The sequence below is a fragment of the Taudactylus pleione genome, unplaced genomic scaffold (genome assembly GCF_031769625.1).
Source record: "Taudactylus pleione unplaced genomic scaffold, aTauple2 ptg002175l, whole genome shotgun sequence".
Taxonomy (NCBI): domain Eukaryota; kingdom Metazoa; phylum Chordata; class Amphibia; order Anura; family Myobatrachidae; genus Taudactylus; species Taudactylus pleione.
In genome coordinates this window covers 74,375-92,755 of record NW_028286569.1, presented here as the reverse complement: position 1 = coordinate 92,755, position 18,381 = coordinate 74,375, and the positions used below count along the sequence as shown (strand labels likewise).

The following is an 18,381-nucleotide window of genomic DNA, read 5'->3' as shown; positions in this document are numbered from 1 at the left end:
GGGCTGGCACTGGTAGCGGGTGATGGGCTGATAGCGGGTGATTAGCTGCTAAAGGTAAGTGATGGGCTGGCACTGGTAGCGGGTGGTGGGCTGATAGCGGGTGATTAGCTGGTAATGGTAGTAAGTGATGGGCTGGCACTGGTAGCGGGTGATTAGCTGCTAATGGTAGTAAGTGATGGGCTGGCACTGGTAGCGGGTGGTGGGCTGGTAACAGGTGATTAGCTGCTAAAGGTAGTAAGTGATGGGCTGGCACTGGTAGCGGGTGATGGGCTGGTAGCGGGTGATTAGCTGCTAATGGTAGTAAGTGATGGGCTGGCACTGGTAGCGGGTGGTGGGCTGGTAACAGGTGATTAGCTGCTAATGGTAGTAAGTGATGGGCTGGCACTGGTAGCGGGTGATGGGCTGGTAGCGGGTGATTAGCTGCTAATGGTAGTAAGTGAAGGGCTGGCACTGGTAGCGGGTGGTGGGCTGGTAACAGGTGATTAGCTGCTAATGGTAGTAAGTGATGGGCTGGCACTGGTAGCGGGTGATTAGCTGCTAATGGTAGTAAGTGATGGGCTGGCACTGGTAGCGGGTGATTAGCTGCTAATGGCAGTAAGTGATGGGCTGGCACTGGTAGCGGGTGGTGGGCTGATAGCGGGTGATTAGCTGCTAATGGTAGTAAGTGATGGGCTGGCACTGGTAGCGGGTGATTAGCGGCTAATGGTAGTAAGTGATGGGCTGGCACTGGTAGCGGGTGGTGGGCTGGTATCGGGTGATTAGCTGCTAATGGTAGTAAGTGATGGGCTGGCACTGGTAGCGGGTGATTAGCTGCTAATGGTAGTAAGTGATGGGCTGGCACTGGTAGCGGGTGGTGGGCTGATATCGGGTGATTAGCTGCTAATGGTAGTAAGTGATGGGCTGGCACTGATAGCGGGTGGTGGGCTGGTATCGGGTGATTAGCTGCTAATGGTAGTAAGTGATGGGCTGGCACTGGTAGCGGGTGATTAACTGCTAATGGTAGTAAGTGATGGGCTGGCACTGGTAGCGGGTGGTGGGCTGATATCGGGTGATTAGCTGCTAATGGTAGTAAGTGATGGGCTGGCACAGATAGCGGGTGGTGGGCTGGTATCGGGTGATTAGCTGCTAATGGTAGTAAGTGATGGGCTGGCACTGGTAGCGGGTGATTAGCGGCTAATGGCAGTAAGTGATGGGCTGGCACTGGTAGCGGGTGGTGGGCTGGTAGCGGGTGATTAGCTGCTAATGGTAGTAAGTGATGGGCTGGCACTGATAGCGGGTGGTGGGCTGGTATCGGGTGATTAGCTGCTAATGGCAGTAAGTGATGGGCTGGCACTGGTAGCGGGTGGTGGGCTGATAGCGGATGATTAGCTGCTAATGGTAGTAAGTGATGCGCTGGCACTGGTAGCGGGTGATTAGCGGCTAATGGTAGTAAGTGATGGGCTGGCACTGGTAGCGGGTGGTGGGCTGGTAGCGAGTGATTAGCTGCTAATGGTAGTAAGTGATGGGCTGGCACTGGTAGCGGGTGATGGGCTGGTAGCGGGTGATTAGCTGCTAATGGTAGTAAGTGATGGGCTGGCACTGGTAGCGGGTGGTGGGCTGGTAGCGGGTGATTAGCTGCTAATGGCAGTAAGTGATGGGCTGGCACTGGTAGCGGGTGATTAGCTGCAAATGGTAGTAAGTGATGGGCTGGCACTGGTAGCGGGTGATTAGCTGCTAATGGTAGTAGGTGATGGGCTGGCACTGATAGCGGGTGATTAGCTGCTAATGGCAGTAAGTGATGGGCTGGCACTGATAGCGGGTGGTGGGCTGGTATCGGGTGATTAGCTGCTAATGGTAGTAAGTGATGGGCTGGCACTGGTAGCGGGTGTTGGGCTGATATCGGGTGATTAGCTGCTAATGGTAGTTAGTGATGGGCTGGCACTGATAGCGGGTGGTGGGCTGGTATCGGGTGATTAGCTGCTAATGGTAGTAAGTGATGGGCTGGCACTGGTAGCGAGTGGTGGGCTGCTATCGGGTGATTAGCTGCTAATGGTAGTAACTGATGGGCTGGCACTGGTAGCGGGTGATGGGCTGGTAGCGGGTGATTAGCTGCTAATGGTAGTAAGTGATGGGCTGGCACTGGTAGCGGGTGATTAGCGGCTATTGGTAGTAAGTGATGGGCTGCCACTGGTAGCGGGTGGTGGGCTGGTATCGGGTGATTAGCTGCTAATGGTCGTAAGTGATGGGCTGGCACTGGTAGCGGGTGATGGGCTGGTAGCGGGTGATTAGCTGCTAATGGTAGTAAGTGATGGGCTGGTAGCGGGTGGTGGGCTGGCACTGGTAGAGGGTGATGGGCTGATAGCGGGTGGTGGGCTGGCACTGATAGCGGGTGATGGGCTGGTAGCGGGTGGTGGGCTGGCACTGATAGCGGGTGATGGGCTGGTAGCGGGTGGTGGGCTGGCACTGATAGCGGGTGATGGGCTGGTAGCGGGTGGTGGGCTGGCACTGGTAGAGGGTGATGGGCTGGTAGCGGGTGGTGGGCTGGCACTGGTAGAGGGTGATGGGCTGGTAGCGGGTGGTGGGCAGGCACTGATAGCGGGTGATGGGCTGGTAGCGGGTGGTGGGCTGGCACTGATAGCGGGTGATGGGCTGGTAGCGGGTGGAGGGCTGGCACTGGTAGAGGGTGATGGGCTGGTAGCGGGTGGTGGGCTGGCACTGGTAGAGGGTGATGGGCTGGTAGCGGGTGGTGGGCTGGCACTGGTAGAGGGTGATGGGCTAGTAGCGGGTGGTGGGCTGGCACTGGTAGAGGGTGATGGGCTGGTAGCGGGTGGTGGGCAGGCACTGATAGCGGGTGATGGGCTGGTAGCGGGTGGTGGGCTGGCACTGATAGCGGGTGATGGGCTGGTAGCGGGTGGTGGGCTGGCACTGGTAGAGGGTGATGGGCTGGTAGCGGGTGGTGGGCTGGCACTGGTAGAGGGTAATGGGCTGGTAGCGGGTGGTGGGCAGGCACTGATAGCGGGTGATGGGCTGGTAGCGGGTGGTGGGCTGGCACTGGTAGAGGGTGATGGGCTGGTAGCGGGTGGTGGGCTGGCACTGGTAGAGGGTAATGGGCTGGTAGCGGGTGGTGGGCAGGCACTGATAGCGGGTGATGGGCTGGTAGCGGGTGGTGGGCTGGCACTGGTAGAGGGTGATGGGCTGGAAGCGGGTGGTGGGCTGGCACTGATAGAGGGTGATGGGCTGGTAGCGGGTGGTGGGCTGGCACTGGTAGTAAGTGATGGGCTGGCACTGATAGCGGGTGATGGGCTGGTAGCGGGTGATTAGCTGCTAATGGTAGTAAGTGATGGGCTGGCACTGGTAGAGGGTGATGGGCTGGTAGCGGGTGGTGGGCTGGCACTGATAGCGGGTGATGGGCTGGTAGCGGGTGGAGGGCTGGCACTGGTAGAGGGTGATGGGCTGGTAGCGGGTGGTGGGCTGGCACTGGTAGAGGGTGATGGGCTGGTAGCGGGTGGTGGGCTGGCACTGGTAGAGGGTGATGGGCTAGTAGCGGGTGGTGGGCTGGCACTGGTAGAGGGTGATGGGCTGGTAGCGGGTGGTGGGCAGGCACTGATAGCGGGTGATGGGCTGGTAGCGGGTGGTGGGCTGGCACTGATAGCGGGTGATGGGCTGGTAGCGGGTGGTGGGCTGGCACTGGTAGAGGGTGATGGGCTGGTAGCGGGTGGTGGGCTGGCACTGGTAGAGGGTAATGGGCTGGTAGCGGGTGGTGGGCAGGCACTGATAGCGGGTGATGGGCTGGTAGCGGGTGGTGGGCTGGCACTGGTAGAGGGTGATGGGCTGGTAGCGGGTGGTGGGCTGGCACTGGTAGAGGGTAATGGGCTGGTAGCGGGTGGTGGGCAGGCACTGATAGCGGGTGATGGGCTGGTAGCGGGTGGTGGGCTGGCACTGGTAGAGGGTGATGGGCTGGAAGCGGGTGGTGGGCTGGCACTGATAGAGGGTGATGGGCTGGTAGCGGGTGGTGGGCTGGCACTGGTAGTAAGTGATGGGCTGGCACTGATAGCGGGTGATGGGCTGGTAGCGGGTGATTAGCTGCTAATGGTAGTAAGTGATGGGCTGGCACTGGTAGAGGGTGATGGGCTGGTAGCGGGTGGTGGGCTGGCACTGATAGCGGGTGATGGGCTGGTAGCGGGTGGAGGGCTGGCACTGGTAGAGGGTGATGGGCTGGTAGCGGGTGGTGGGCTGGCACTGGTAGAGGGTGATGGGCTGGTAGCGGGTGGTGGGCTGGCACTGGTAGAGGGTGATGGGCTAGTAGCGGGTGGTGGGCTGGCACTGGTAGAGGGTGATGGGCTGGTAGCGGGTGGTGGGCAGGCACTGATAGCGGGTGATGGGCTGGTAGCGGGTGGTGGGCTGGCACTGATAGCGGGTGATGGGCTGGTAGCGGGTGGTGGGCTGGCACTGGTAGAGGGTGATGGGCTGGTAGCGGGTGGTGGGCTGGCACTGGTAGAGGGTAATGGGCTGGTAGCGGGTGGTGGGCAGGCACTGATAGCGGGTGATGGGCTGGTAGCGGGTGGTGGGCTGGCACTGGTAGAGGGTGATGGGCTGGTAGCGGGTGGTGGGCTGGCACTGGTAGAGGGTAATGGGCTGGTAGCGGGTGGTGGGCAGGCACTGATAGCGGGTGATGGGCTGGTAGCGGGTGGTGGGCTGGCACTGGTAGAGGGTGATGGGCTGGAAGCGGGTGGTGGGCTGGCACTGATAGAGGGTGATGGGCTGGTAGCGGGTGGTGGGCTGGCACTGGTAGTAAGTGATGGGCTGGCACTGATAGCGGGTGATGGGCTGGTAGCGGGTGATTAGCTGCTAATGGTAGTAAGTGATGGGCTGGCACTGGTAGAGGGTGATGGGCTGGTAGCGGGTGGTGGGCTGGCACTGTGTGGGGGCATTTCTCCGGGCACATTACACGCCTCTTATGCGGGCCGGACTCTGTAGCCGCCATAGAGCCAGCAGCCCGGGCCCCGGTCAGTGTCTCCCCCCGGTGAGCGGCGCCCTCAGACCCCGGCCCGGCCGCCTCACCTTCCCGCCACGACGTGTCACTCCCAGCTAGCGCCGGCGGCTTCCGGGATAGGATGCCAGAATCGATTCGTCGCGTCTGTGTCAGGGGGCGGTGCCGATGACCGAGCTGCTGAGACTCCGAGCAGCTGCTGCCTGAGAGGTTGACAGACAGCTGAGGTGTCTCTGTGTTCCGGCTCCCGCTGTCCCCCCCGGGGTGTCTCTGTGTGCCGGTGCTGGACCTGATCCTACTGCTGGGGCCGGGATGTTGGACTTCGCTATATTCGCCATCACCTTCCTGCTGCTGCTGGTGGGAGCGGTGCTGTACCTGTACCCGGTAATGCCCCTAGTCTACACACACACTGCCCCACTCCCCTCATTACACCTCACCCCCAATATGTAACTGTTATATACACACACACTGCCCCACTCCCCTCATTACACCTCACCCCCAATATGTAACTGTTATATACACACACACTGCCCCACTCCCCTCATTACACCTCACCCCCAATATGTAACTGTTATATACACACACTGCCCCACTCCCCTCATTACACCTCACCCCCAATATGTAACTGTTATATACACACACTGCCCCACTCCCCTCATTACCCCTCACCCCCAATATGTAACTGTTATATACACACACACTGCCCCACTCCCCTCATTACACCTCACCCCCAATATGTAACTGTTATATACACACACTGCCCCACTCCCCTCATTACACCTCACCCCCAATATACACACACTGCCCCACTCCCCTCATTACACCTCACCCCCAATATGTAACTGTTATATACACACACTGCCCCACTCCCCTCATTACACCTCACCCCCAATATGTAACTGTTATATATACACACTGCCCCACTCCCCTCATTACACCTCACCCCCAATATGTAACTGTTATATACACACACTGCCCCACTCCCCTCATTACACCTCACCCCCAATATGTAACTGTTATATACACACACTGCCCCACTCCCCTCATTACACCTCACCCCCAATATACACACACTGCCCCACTCCCCTCATTACACCTCACCCCCAATATGTAACTGTTATATACACACACTGCCCCACTCCCCTCATTACCCCTCACCCCCAATATGTAACTGTTATATACACACACACTGCCCCACTCCCCTCATTACACCTCACCCCCAATATGTAACTGTTATATACACACACTGCCCCACTCCCCTCATTACACCTCACCCCCAATATGTAACTGTTATATATACACACTGCCCCACTCCCCTCATTACACCTCACCCCCAATATGTAACTGTTATATACACACACTGCCCCACTCCCCTCATTACCCCTCACCCCCAATATGTAACTGTTATATACACACACACTGCCCCACTCCCCTCATTACACCTCACCCCCAATATGTAACTGTTATATACACACACTGCCCCACTCCCCCTCATTACACCTCACCCCCAATATGTAACTGTTATATACACACACTGCCCCACTCCCCTCATTACACCTCACCCCCAATATACACACACTGCCCCACTCCCCTCATTACACCTCACCCCCAATATGTAACTGTTATATACACACACTGCCCCACTCCCCTCATTACCCCTCACCCCCAATATGTAACTGTTATATACACACACTGCCCCACTCCCCCTCATTACCCCTCACCCCCAATATGTAACTGTTATATACACACACACTGCCCCACTCCCCTCATTACACCTCACCCCCAATATGTAACTGTTATATACACACACTGCCCCACTCCCCTCATTACACCTCACCCCCAATATACACACACTGCCCCACTCCCCTCATTACACCTCACCCCCAATATGTAACTATTATATACACACACTGCCCCACTCCCCTCATTACCTCACCCCCAATATGTAACTGTTATATACACACACACTGCCCCACTCCCCTCATTACACCTCACCCCCAATATGTAACTGTTATATACACACACTGCCCCACTCCCCTCATTACACCTCACCCCCAATATGTAACTGTTATATACACACACACTGCCCCACTCCCCTCATTACACCTCACCCCCAATATGTAACTGTTATATACACACACTGCCCCACTCCCCTCATTACACCTCACCCCCAATATGTAACTGTTATATACACACACTGCCCCACTCCCCTCATTACCCCTCACCCCCAATATGTAACTGTTATATACACACACACTGCCCCACTCCCCTCATTACACCTCACCCCCAATATGTAACTGTTATATACACACACTGCCCCACTCCCCTCATTACACCTCACCCCCAATATACACACACTGCCCCACTCCCCTCATTACACCTCACCCCCAATATGTAACTGTTATATACACACACTGCCCCACTCCCCTCATTACACCTCACCCCCAATATACACACACTGCCCCACTCCCCTCATTACACCTCACCCCCAATATGTAACTGTTATATACACACACTGCCCCACTCCCCTCATTACCCCTCACCCCCAATATGTAACTGTTATATACACACACACTGCCCCACTCCCCTCATTACACCTCACCCCCAATATGTAACTGTTATATACACACACTGCCCCACTCCCCTCATTACACCTCACCCCCAATATGTAACTGTTATATATACACACTGCCCCACTCCCCTCATTACACCTCACCCCCAATATGTAACTGTTATATACACACACTGCCCCACTCCCCTCATTACCCCTCACCCCCAATATGTAACTGTTATATACACACACACTGCCCCACTCCCCTCATTACACCTCACCCCCAATATGTAACTGTTATATACACACACTGCCCCACTCCCCCTCATTACACCTCACCCCCAATATGTAACTGTTATATACACACACTGCCCCACTCCCCTCATTACACCTCACCCCCAATATACACACACTGCCCCACTCCCCTCATTACACCTCACCCCCAATATGTAACTGTTATATACACACACTGCCCCACTCCCCTCATTACCCCTCACCCCCAATATGTAACTGTTATATACACACACTGCCCCACTCCCCCTCATTACCCCTCACCCCCAATATGTAACTGTTATATACACACACACTGCCCCACTCCCCTCATTACACCTCACCCCCAATATGTAACTGTTATATACACACACTGCCCCACTCCCCTCATTACACCTCACCCCCAATATACACACACTGCCCCACTCCCCTCATTACACCTCACCCCCAATATGTAACTATTATATACACACACTGCCCCACTCCCCTCATTACCTCACCCCCAATATGTAACTGTTATATACACACACACTGCCCCACTCCCCTCATTACACCTCACCCCCAATATGTAACTGTTATATACACACACTGCCCCACTCCCCTCATTACACCTCACCCCCAATATGTAACTGTTATATACACACACTGCCCCACTCCCCTCATTACACCTCACCCCCAATATACACACACTGCCCCACTCCCCTCATTACACCTCACCCCCAATATGTAACTGTTATATACACACACTGCCCCACTCCTCTCATTACACCTCACCCCCAATATACACACACTGCCCCACTCCCCTCATTACACCTCACCCCCAATATGTAACTATTATATACACACACTGCCCCACTCCCCTCATTACCTCACCCCCAATATGTAACTGTTATATACACACACACTGCCCCACTCCCCTCATTACACCTCACCCCCAATATGTAACTGTTATATACACACACTGCCCCACTCCCCTCATTACACCTCACCCCCAATATGTAACTGTTATATATACACACTGCCCCACTCCCCTCATTACACCTCACCCCCAATATGTAACTGTTATATACACACACTGCCCCACTCCCCTCATTACACCTCACCCCCAATATGTAACTGTTATATACACACACTGCCCCACTCCCCTCATTACACCTCACCCCCAATATGTAACTGTTATATACACACACACTGCCCCACTCCTCTCATTACACCTCACCCCCAATATGTAACTGTTATATACACACACACTGCCCCACTCCCCTCATTACACCTCACCCCCAATATGTAACTGTTATACACACACACTGCCCCACTCCCCTCATTACACCTCACCCCCAATATGTAACTGTTATATATACACACTGCCCCACTCCCCTCATTACACCTCACCCCCAATATGTAACTGTTATATACACACACTGCCCCACTCCCCTCATTACACCTCACCCCCAATATGTAACTGTTATATACACACACTGCCCCACTCCCCTCATTACACCTCACCCCCAATATGTAACTGTTATATACACACACACTGCCCCACTCCTCTCATTACACCTCACCCCCAATATGTAACTGTTATATACACACACACTGCCCCACTCCCCTCATTACACCTCACCCCCAATATGTAACTGTTATATATACACACACTGCCCCACTCCCCTCATTACACCTCACCCCCAATATGTAACTGTTATATACACACACTGCCCCACTCCCCTCATTACACCTCACCCCCAATATGTAACTGTTATATACACACACACTGCCCCACTCCCCCTCATTACACCTCACCCCCAATATGTAACTGTTATATACACACACTGCCCCACTCCTCTCATTACACCTCACCCCCAATATGTAACTGTTATATACACACACTGCCCCACTCCCCCTCATTACACCTCACCCCCAATATGTAACTGTTATATACACACACACTGCCCCACTCCTCTCATTACACCTCACCCCCAATATACACACACTGCCCCACTCCCCTCATTACACCTCACCCCCAATATGTAACTATTATATACACACACTGCCCCACTCCCCTCATTACCTCACCCCCAATATGTAACTGTTATATACACACACACTGCCCCACTCCCCTCATTACACCTCACCCCCAATATGTAACTGTTATATACACACACTGCCCCACTCCCCTCATTACACCTCACCCCCAATATGTAACTGTTATATACACACACTGCCCCACTCCCCTCATTACACCTCACCCCCAATATGTAACTGTTATATACACACACTGCCCCACTCCCCTCATTACACCTCACCCCCAATATGTAACTGTTATATACACACACTGCCCCACTCCCCTCATTACACCTCACCCCCAATATGTAACTGTTATATACACACACACTGCCCCACTCCCCTCATTACACCTCACCCCCAATATGTAACTGTTATATACACACACTGCCCACTCCCCTCATTACACCTCACCCCCAATATGTAACTATTATATACACACACTGCCCCACTCCCCTCATTACACCTCACCCCCAATATGTAACTATTATATACACACACTGCCCCACTCCTCTCATTACACCTCACCCCCAATATGTAACTGTTATATACACACACACTGCCCCACTCCCCTCATTACACCTCACCCCCAATATGTAACTGTTATATACACACACTGCCCCACTCCCCTCATTACACCTCACCCCCAATATGTAACTGTTATATACACACACTGCCCCACTCCCCTCATTACACCTCACCCCCAATATGTAACTGTTATATACACACACTGCCCCACTCCCCTCATTACACCTCACCCCCAATATGTAACTGTTATACACACACTGCCCCACTCCCCTCATTACACCTCACCCCCAATATGTAACTGTTATATACACACTGCCCCACTCCCCTCATTACACCTCACCCCCAATATGTAACTGTTATATACACACACTGCCCCACTCCCCTCATTACACCTCACCCCCAATATGTAACTGTTATATACACACACACTGCCCCACTCCCCTCATTACACCTCACCCCCAATATGTAACTGTTATATACACACACACTGCCCCACTCCTCTCATTACACCTCACCCCCAATATGTAACTGTTATATACACACTGCCCCACTCCCCTCATTACACCTCACCCCCAATATGTAACTGTTATATACACACACTGCCCCACTCCCCTCATTACACCTCACCCCCAATATGTAACTGTTATATACACACACTGCCCCACTCCCCTCATTACACCTCACCCCCAATATGTAACTGTTATATACACACACTGCCCCACTCCCCTCATTACACCTCACCCCCAATATGTAACTGTTATATACACACACTGCCCCACTCCCCTCATTACACCTCACCCCCAATATGTAACTGTTATATACACACACACTGCCCCACTCCTCTCATTACACCTCACCCCCAATATGTAACTGTTATATACACACACACTGCCCCACTCCCCTCATTACACCTCACCCCCAATATGTAACTGTTATATATACACACACTGCCCCACTCCCCTCATTACACCTCACCCCCAATATGTAACTGTTATATACACACACTGCCCCACTCCCCTCATTACACCTCACCCCCAATATGTAACTGTTATATACACACACACTGCCCCACTCCCCTCATTACACCTCACCCCCAATATGTAACTGTTATATATACACACACTGCCCCACTCCCCCTCATTACACCTCACCCCCAATATGTAACTGTTATATACACACACTGCCCCACTCCCCTCATTACACCTCACCCCCAATATGTAACTGTTATATACACACACTGCCCCACTCCCCTCATTACACCTCACCCCCAATATGTAACTGTTATATACACACACACTGCCCCACTCCCCTCATTACACCTCACCCCCAATATGTAACTGTTATACACACACACACTGCCCCACTCCCCTCATTACACCTCACCCCCAATATGTAACTGTTATATACACACACTGCCCAACTCCCCCTCATTACACCTCACCCCCAATATGTAACTGTTATATACACACACTGCCCCACTCCCCTCATTACACCTCACCCCCAATATGTAACTGTTATATACACACACTGCCCCACTCCCCTCATTACACCTCACCCCCAATATGTAACTGTTATATACACACACTGCCCCACTCCCCTCATTACACCTCACCCCCAATATGTAACTGTTATACACACACTGCCCCACTCCTCTCATTACACCTCACCCCCAATATGTAACTGTTATATACACACACTGCCCCACTCCTCTCATTACACCTCACCCCCAATATGTAACTGTTATATACACACACTGCCCCACTCCCCCTCATTACACCTCACCCCCAATATGTAACTGTTATATACACACACTGCCCAACTCCCCCTCATTACACCTCACCCCCAATATGTAACTGTTATACACACACTGCCCCACTCCCCTCATTACACCTCACCCCCAATATGTAACTGTTATATACACACACTGCCCAACTCCCCCTCATTACACCTCACCCCCAATATGTAACTGTTATATATACACACTGCCCCACTCCCCTCATTACACCTCACCCCCAATATGTAACTGTTATATATACACACTGCCCCACTCCCCTCATTACACCTCACCCCCAATATGTAACTGTTATATACACACACACTGCCCCACTCCTCTCATTACACCTCACCCCCAATATGTAACTGTTATACACACACTGCCCCACTCCTCTCATTACACCTCACCCCCAGTATGTAACTGTTATATACACACACACTGCCCCACTCCCCTCATTACACCTCACCCCCAATATGTAACTGTTATATACACACACTGCCCCACTCCTCTCATTACACCTCACCCCCAATATGTAACTGTTATATACACACACACTGCCCCACTCCCCTCATTACACCTCACCCCCAATATGTAACTGTTATATACACACACTGCCCCACTCCCCTCATTACACCTCACCCCCAATATGTAACTGTTATACACACACACTGCCCCACTCCCCTCATTACACCTCACCCCCAATATGTAACTGTTATATACACACACACTGCCCCACTCCCCTCATTACACCTCACCCCCAATATGTAACTGTTATATACACACACACTGCCCCACTCCCCTCATTACACCTCACCCCCAATATGTAACTGTTATATACACACACTGCCCCACTCCCCTCATTACACCTCACCCCCAATATGTAACTGTTATATACACACTGCCCCACTCCCCTCATTACACCTCACCCCCAATATGTAACTGTTATATACACACACTGCCCCACTCCCCTCATTACACCTCACCCCCAATATGTAACTGTTATATACACACACACTGCCCCACTCCTCTCATTACACCTCACCCCCAATATGTAACTGTTATATATACACACACTGCCCCACTCCCCTCATTACACCTCACCCCCAATATGTAACTGTTATATATACACACTGCCCCACTCCCCTCATTACACCTCACCCCCAATATGTAACTGTTATATACACACACTGCCCCACTCCCCTCATTACCCCTCACCCCCAATATGTAACTGTTATATACACACACACTGCCCCACTCCCCTCATTACACCTCACCCCCAATATGTAACTGTTATATACACACACACTGCCCCACTCCCCTCATTACACCTCACCCCCAATATGTAACTGTTATATATACACACACTGCCCCACTCCCCTCATTACACCTCACCCCCAATATGTAACTGTTATACACACACTGCCCCACTCCCCTCATTACACCTCACCCCCAATATGTAACTGTTATATACACACACACTGCCCCACTCCCCTCATTACACCTCACCCCCAATATGTAACTGTTATACACACACACTGCCCCACTCCCCTCATTACACCTCACCCCCAATATGTAACTGTTATATACACACACACTGCCCCACTCCCCTCATTACACCTCACCCCCAATATGTAACTGTTATATACACACACTGCCCCACTCCTCTCATTACACCTCACCCCCAATATGTAACTGTTATATACACACACACTGCCCCACTCCTCTCATTACACCTCACCCCCAATATGTAACTGTTATATACACACACACTGCCCCACTCCCCTCATTACACCTCACCCCCAATATGTAACTGTTATATACACACTGCCCCACTCCCCTCATTACACCTCACCCCCAATATGTAACTGTTATATACACACACACTGCCCCACTCCCCTCATTACACCTCACCCCCAATATGTAACTGTTATATACACACACACTGCCCCACTCCCCTCATTACACCTCACCCCCAATATGTAACTGTTATACACACACACTGCCCCACTCCCCTCATTACACCTCACCCCCAATATGTAACTGTTATATACACACACTGCCCACTCCCCTCATTACACCTCACCCCCAATATGTAACTGTTATATACACACACACTGCCCCACTCCCCCTCATTACACCTCACCCCCAATATGTAACTGTTATATACACACTGCCCCACTCCTCTCATTACACCTCACCCCCAATATGTAACTGTTATACACACACACTGCCCCACTCCCCTCATTACACCTCACCCCCAATATGTAACTGTTATACACACACACTGCCCCACTCCCCTCATTACACCTCACCCCCAATATGTAACTGTTATATACACACACACTGCCCCACTCCTCTCATTACACCTCACCCCCAATATGTAACTGTTATATATACACACACTGCCCCACTCCCCTCATTACACCTCACCCCCAATATGTAACTGTTATATACACACACTGCCCCACTCCCCTCATTACACCTCACCCCAATATGTAACTGTTATATACACACACACTGCCCCACTCCCCTCATTACACCTCACCCCCAATATGTAACTGTTATATATACACACACTGCCCCACTCCTCTCATTACACCTCACCCCCAATATGTAACTGTTATATACACACACTGCCCCACTCCCCTCATTACACCTCACCCCCAATATGTAACTGTTATATACACACACACTGCCCCACTCCCCCTCATTACACCTCACCCCCAATATGTAACTGTTATATACACACACACTGCCCCACTCCCCTCATTACACCTCACCCCCAATATGTAACTGTTATATACACACACACTGCCCCACTCCCCTCATTACACCTCACCCCCAATATGTAACTGTTATATATACACACTGCCCCACTCCCCTCATTACACCTCACCCCCAATATGTAACTGTTATTTCTACTTCAGGGTCCATAGGGGTCCACAGGGTGACCTTGGGGTATAGCTGGATCCTGGATCCTCGGGCACCACGGAGTTAAAGCTTTTAGCTGCTCCCAGGATGCACTTGGGTCCAACCTCCCCTATACCCCGCCCCCGAGCCACAGGCACCTCAGTTTTAGATGGTGCCCGGCCGGAGTCGGGTCACCCTGCGGGGTGGGCTGCAGGAGCAGCCCCCTAAAGCTTTTAATTTTTTATTGAACTTAGTTAAATTTATTTATTTTTTACTATAAGTTTTTTCTCTAGAGCAGCAGCGCTGGGCTGTCTGTACAGACGCCCACGCTGCCGCTCCTTCTCCCTGCTGGCGCCGCGACGCCAGCACTGAACTGGGGATCGCGGCGGGGGAAGCCAGAGTCTGTACTAGCCGGACTCTGGTTTCCCCCGGGACTGCTGCCGGAAGACGCCGGGGAGATCAGGTAAGCCGCGCACCGCTGATTAGCGGCGGTGCGCGGGTTCCTTTCAAATGCAGTCCCATGCCCCCGGTCTAGGGGACAGACCGTGGGCGCTAGCGGTGGCGGCGGGCCCCCCCTCCAGCGGAGGCATACCCCGCCAGACCACTAGACCACCAGGGTTAATATCGCGGCAAGCGGGATGCCGGCAACCCGGGGGTTAATATGCTAGCCAGGGGAGGAAGCCTTCCCTGTCTAGCGGCTCCTCCCCTCAGCTCAGCGCGCCTTTCAGCTCGGAGTCTGGCGTCGCTGAGCTGCAGATACTCGGCCACTCCTCCTCTGAGGTCTCCAGCGGCCATTTTCTCTGTGGCAGCGTGGATACTCTCAGGGAGCACGCGGACCGGTCCCCCTGTGTACCTCTCCCCTGCAGAAGGACAGTGTACACAGCGCTATAGCCCTCCCAGACACTGAATCTGGGAGGTTGATTGTAGTGGAAAGGTGCAGTGAGTATATCTTCCTGCATGGTATGTGACTTTTGCTAGTGCTGCCTGTCTGTGTCTTTTTTCTACTTACTGTCAGCCTGTACCTATCCCTTTCCTTCTCCTACAAGCCCTACAGGTGTGCGGGGGAAGGGTGTTTCTACTGACCTCACCTATATAGATCACGTATTTGTGAGGTCCGTCACATACAGTTGTGTGCTACACAGTACCATATTGTGGGCTGTTGTTCAGCACACTGGTGAGTGCGCACGTTTTCTTCCTAAGTCATGTCTGAGGAGGAGATTGAGCACTCCGGGGCTCCAGCATTGTTCTCCTGCAGGCGCTGTTCTGCAGGAGTGGATAGGGAGGATTTGTCACAGGACGGCCTGTGCGGACGGTGCCAGGCGGTCCCTGGTACGTCTAAACCTCCCATTTCGCAGGAGCCACCATGGGCGATGTTTTCCCAGGTGCTGGTGTCCATCGCGGACCGTCTGTCGGTCCCGACTGCCGCCCCTACTAGGGCGTTGCCCCAGCCTGCCATCCCCCATTCCCCGGGTGTCCCACAATTATTGCAGACTCCCCCGGGGTCTCAGCCTGTTGGTCCCTATGCGGGGTTGCCAATGTATATTCAGTCCACCCCTGTGGCACAGCCGGCTGTGGTGCCGTTTCAGGCTCCTGTGACAGCTCCTCCACCCTGGGTGGATGCGCTTTCCCACACTGTCCAAGATTTGGCGGCAGCATCTTCGGCTTTTCAGTCGATGTTGCGCAGTGACGTGCCCTCCAGGGCGTCTAAACGCTCAGTCATGGCACAGGCTGCGCATCTTTCGGATTCTGAGGGGTTCTCGGATGATGGTGAGGTACAGGATGACTCAGCCTCAGATGCCTCAGTCCAGGAGGTAGACACTAAGTCTTCCATCAATGTGCGGGCTCTGGTTAAGGCGGTGCGGGCTATTCTTCTGATTGAGGATGAGGCACCCGCTCCCAAGTCAAGGTATCCTAGTTTTAAAAAAGCTAAGGTTACTTCTACAGCGTTCCCCTTGTCTGATCAGTTGACTGATCACATGGCGGTGGCCTGGCAGACGCCCAGTAAGCGTTTCCTGCCACAGAAACGCTTGGCGTCCAATTATCCATTCCCGGAAGCGCATTGTAAGAAATGGGAAACTCCGCCTGCAGTCGATTCCCATGTAACACGCCTCATCAGGAGTGCTACTTTGCCATTGCCGTCTATATCCTCGCTGAAGGATCCTACGGACAGGAAGGTGGAGACTTGTCTAAAGTCTATTTATTCTCTCTCAGGGGCTGTAGCCCGGCCGTCCATGGCCATCTCCTGGGTGGCCAAGGCCATTGAGGGGTGGGCCAACGCCTTGGAGGACACGTTTACGGATGAATCTCCGGACGTCCAGGGGGCGTTGTTAGGACAGATGAGAGATGTCGCCTCCTACATTGGAGAAGCATCTTTGGATGCTAGCCTGTTGACCTCTAGGGTTTCGGCGGCAGCAGTGTCTGCTCGTAGATCCTTGTGGTTGCGGTCTTGGAGAGCAGACGCGGATTCAAAGAAAGGCTTGGAGGCCTTACCTTTTAATGGGGAATTACTATTTGGTCCGGACCTGGACAAAATAGTAGATACCCTGGCAAAATCCAAGTCAGCCTTCCTCCCTTCAGCTACTACACCTGCTAAGGTCCGGAGCTCGGCGTTTCGTTCCTTTCGGGTTCAGGGCAAGGCAAAGGGTCAGTCCTTCCCGAGGCAGTCCGCACCCAAGACCGCCACAAAGCCAAAGAAGCAAGCCTGGAGTGCTAGGCGCCCTTCTTCCAAGCCAGAAGATAAGCCTTCTGCGTGATGGGACGGGCCTCCCTCTGGGGGACCCCAGAGTGGGAGGCCGACTTCTTCAATTCGCCCAGTGCTGGCACAATACCACCACGGATGCCTGGGTGCGAGAAGTGGTCTCCCAGGGGTACGCCCTGTCTTTTCGGCACAGGCCGCCTTGCCAGTTTTTTTGCACAAGTCCTTCTCAGGACAAAACCAAGGCCTTGCAGGTTCAGGAAGCCATAGAGGCCTTGCTGACGGCGGGGGTCATTATACCCGTACCACAGTCTCAACGTGGGATGGGGTATTACTCTACGCTGTTTCTGGTGCAGAAACCCAATGGCTCTCATCGCCCCATCCTCAATTTGAAGTCCCTGAACAGGTTTCTCAGGGTTCCCAAATTCAGGATGGAAACTTTGCGTTCCATCATACTGGCGATGGAACCGGGGGATTATATGGTCTCCCTGGATATCCAGGACGCCTACCTCCATGTGCCTATAGCAACATCGCACCAAAGGTTTCTGCGGTTTGCTATTCTCCACAACCACTACCAATTCAGGGCTCTACCCTTTGGTCTCTCCACGGCACCAAGGGTATTT

General features: G+C 53.0%; 2 protein-coding genes across 2 annotated transcripts in view; one reads left to right on the top strand and one right to left on the bottom strand.

Annotated features, from left to right (window-relative positions):
* The window catches only part of LOC148433684 (alpha-aspartyl dipeptidase-like), an 87,838-nt gene extending 82,712 nt beyond the window's left edge, over positions 1-5,126 (bottom strand). Inside the window, exon 1 of the mRNA XM_088465840.1 lies at positions 5,041-5,126. The gene's annotated coding sequence lies outside the window, so the exon portion shown is untranslated. The remainder of the gene's footprint in view (positions 1-5,040) is intronic.
* Positions 5,028-18,381, top strand: part of CYP20A1 (cytochrome P450 family 20 subfamily A member 1) — a 72,989-nt gene continuing 59,635 nt past the window's right edge. Inside the window, exon 1 of the mRNA XM_088465839.1 lies at positions 5,028-5,353. Coding sequence (XP_088321965.1) covers positions 5,282-5,353 — 72 coding nt within the window. The 5' untranslated portion in view covers positions 5,028-5,281. The remainder of the gene's footprint in view (positions 5,354-18,381) is intronic.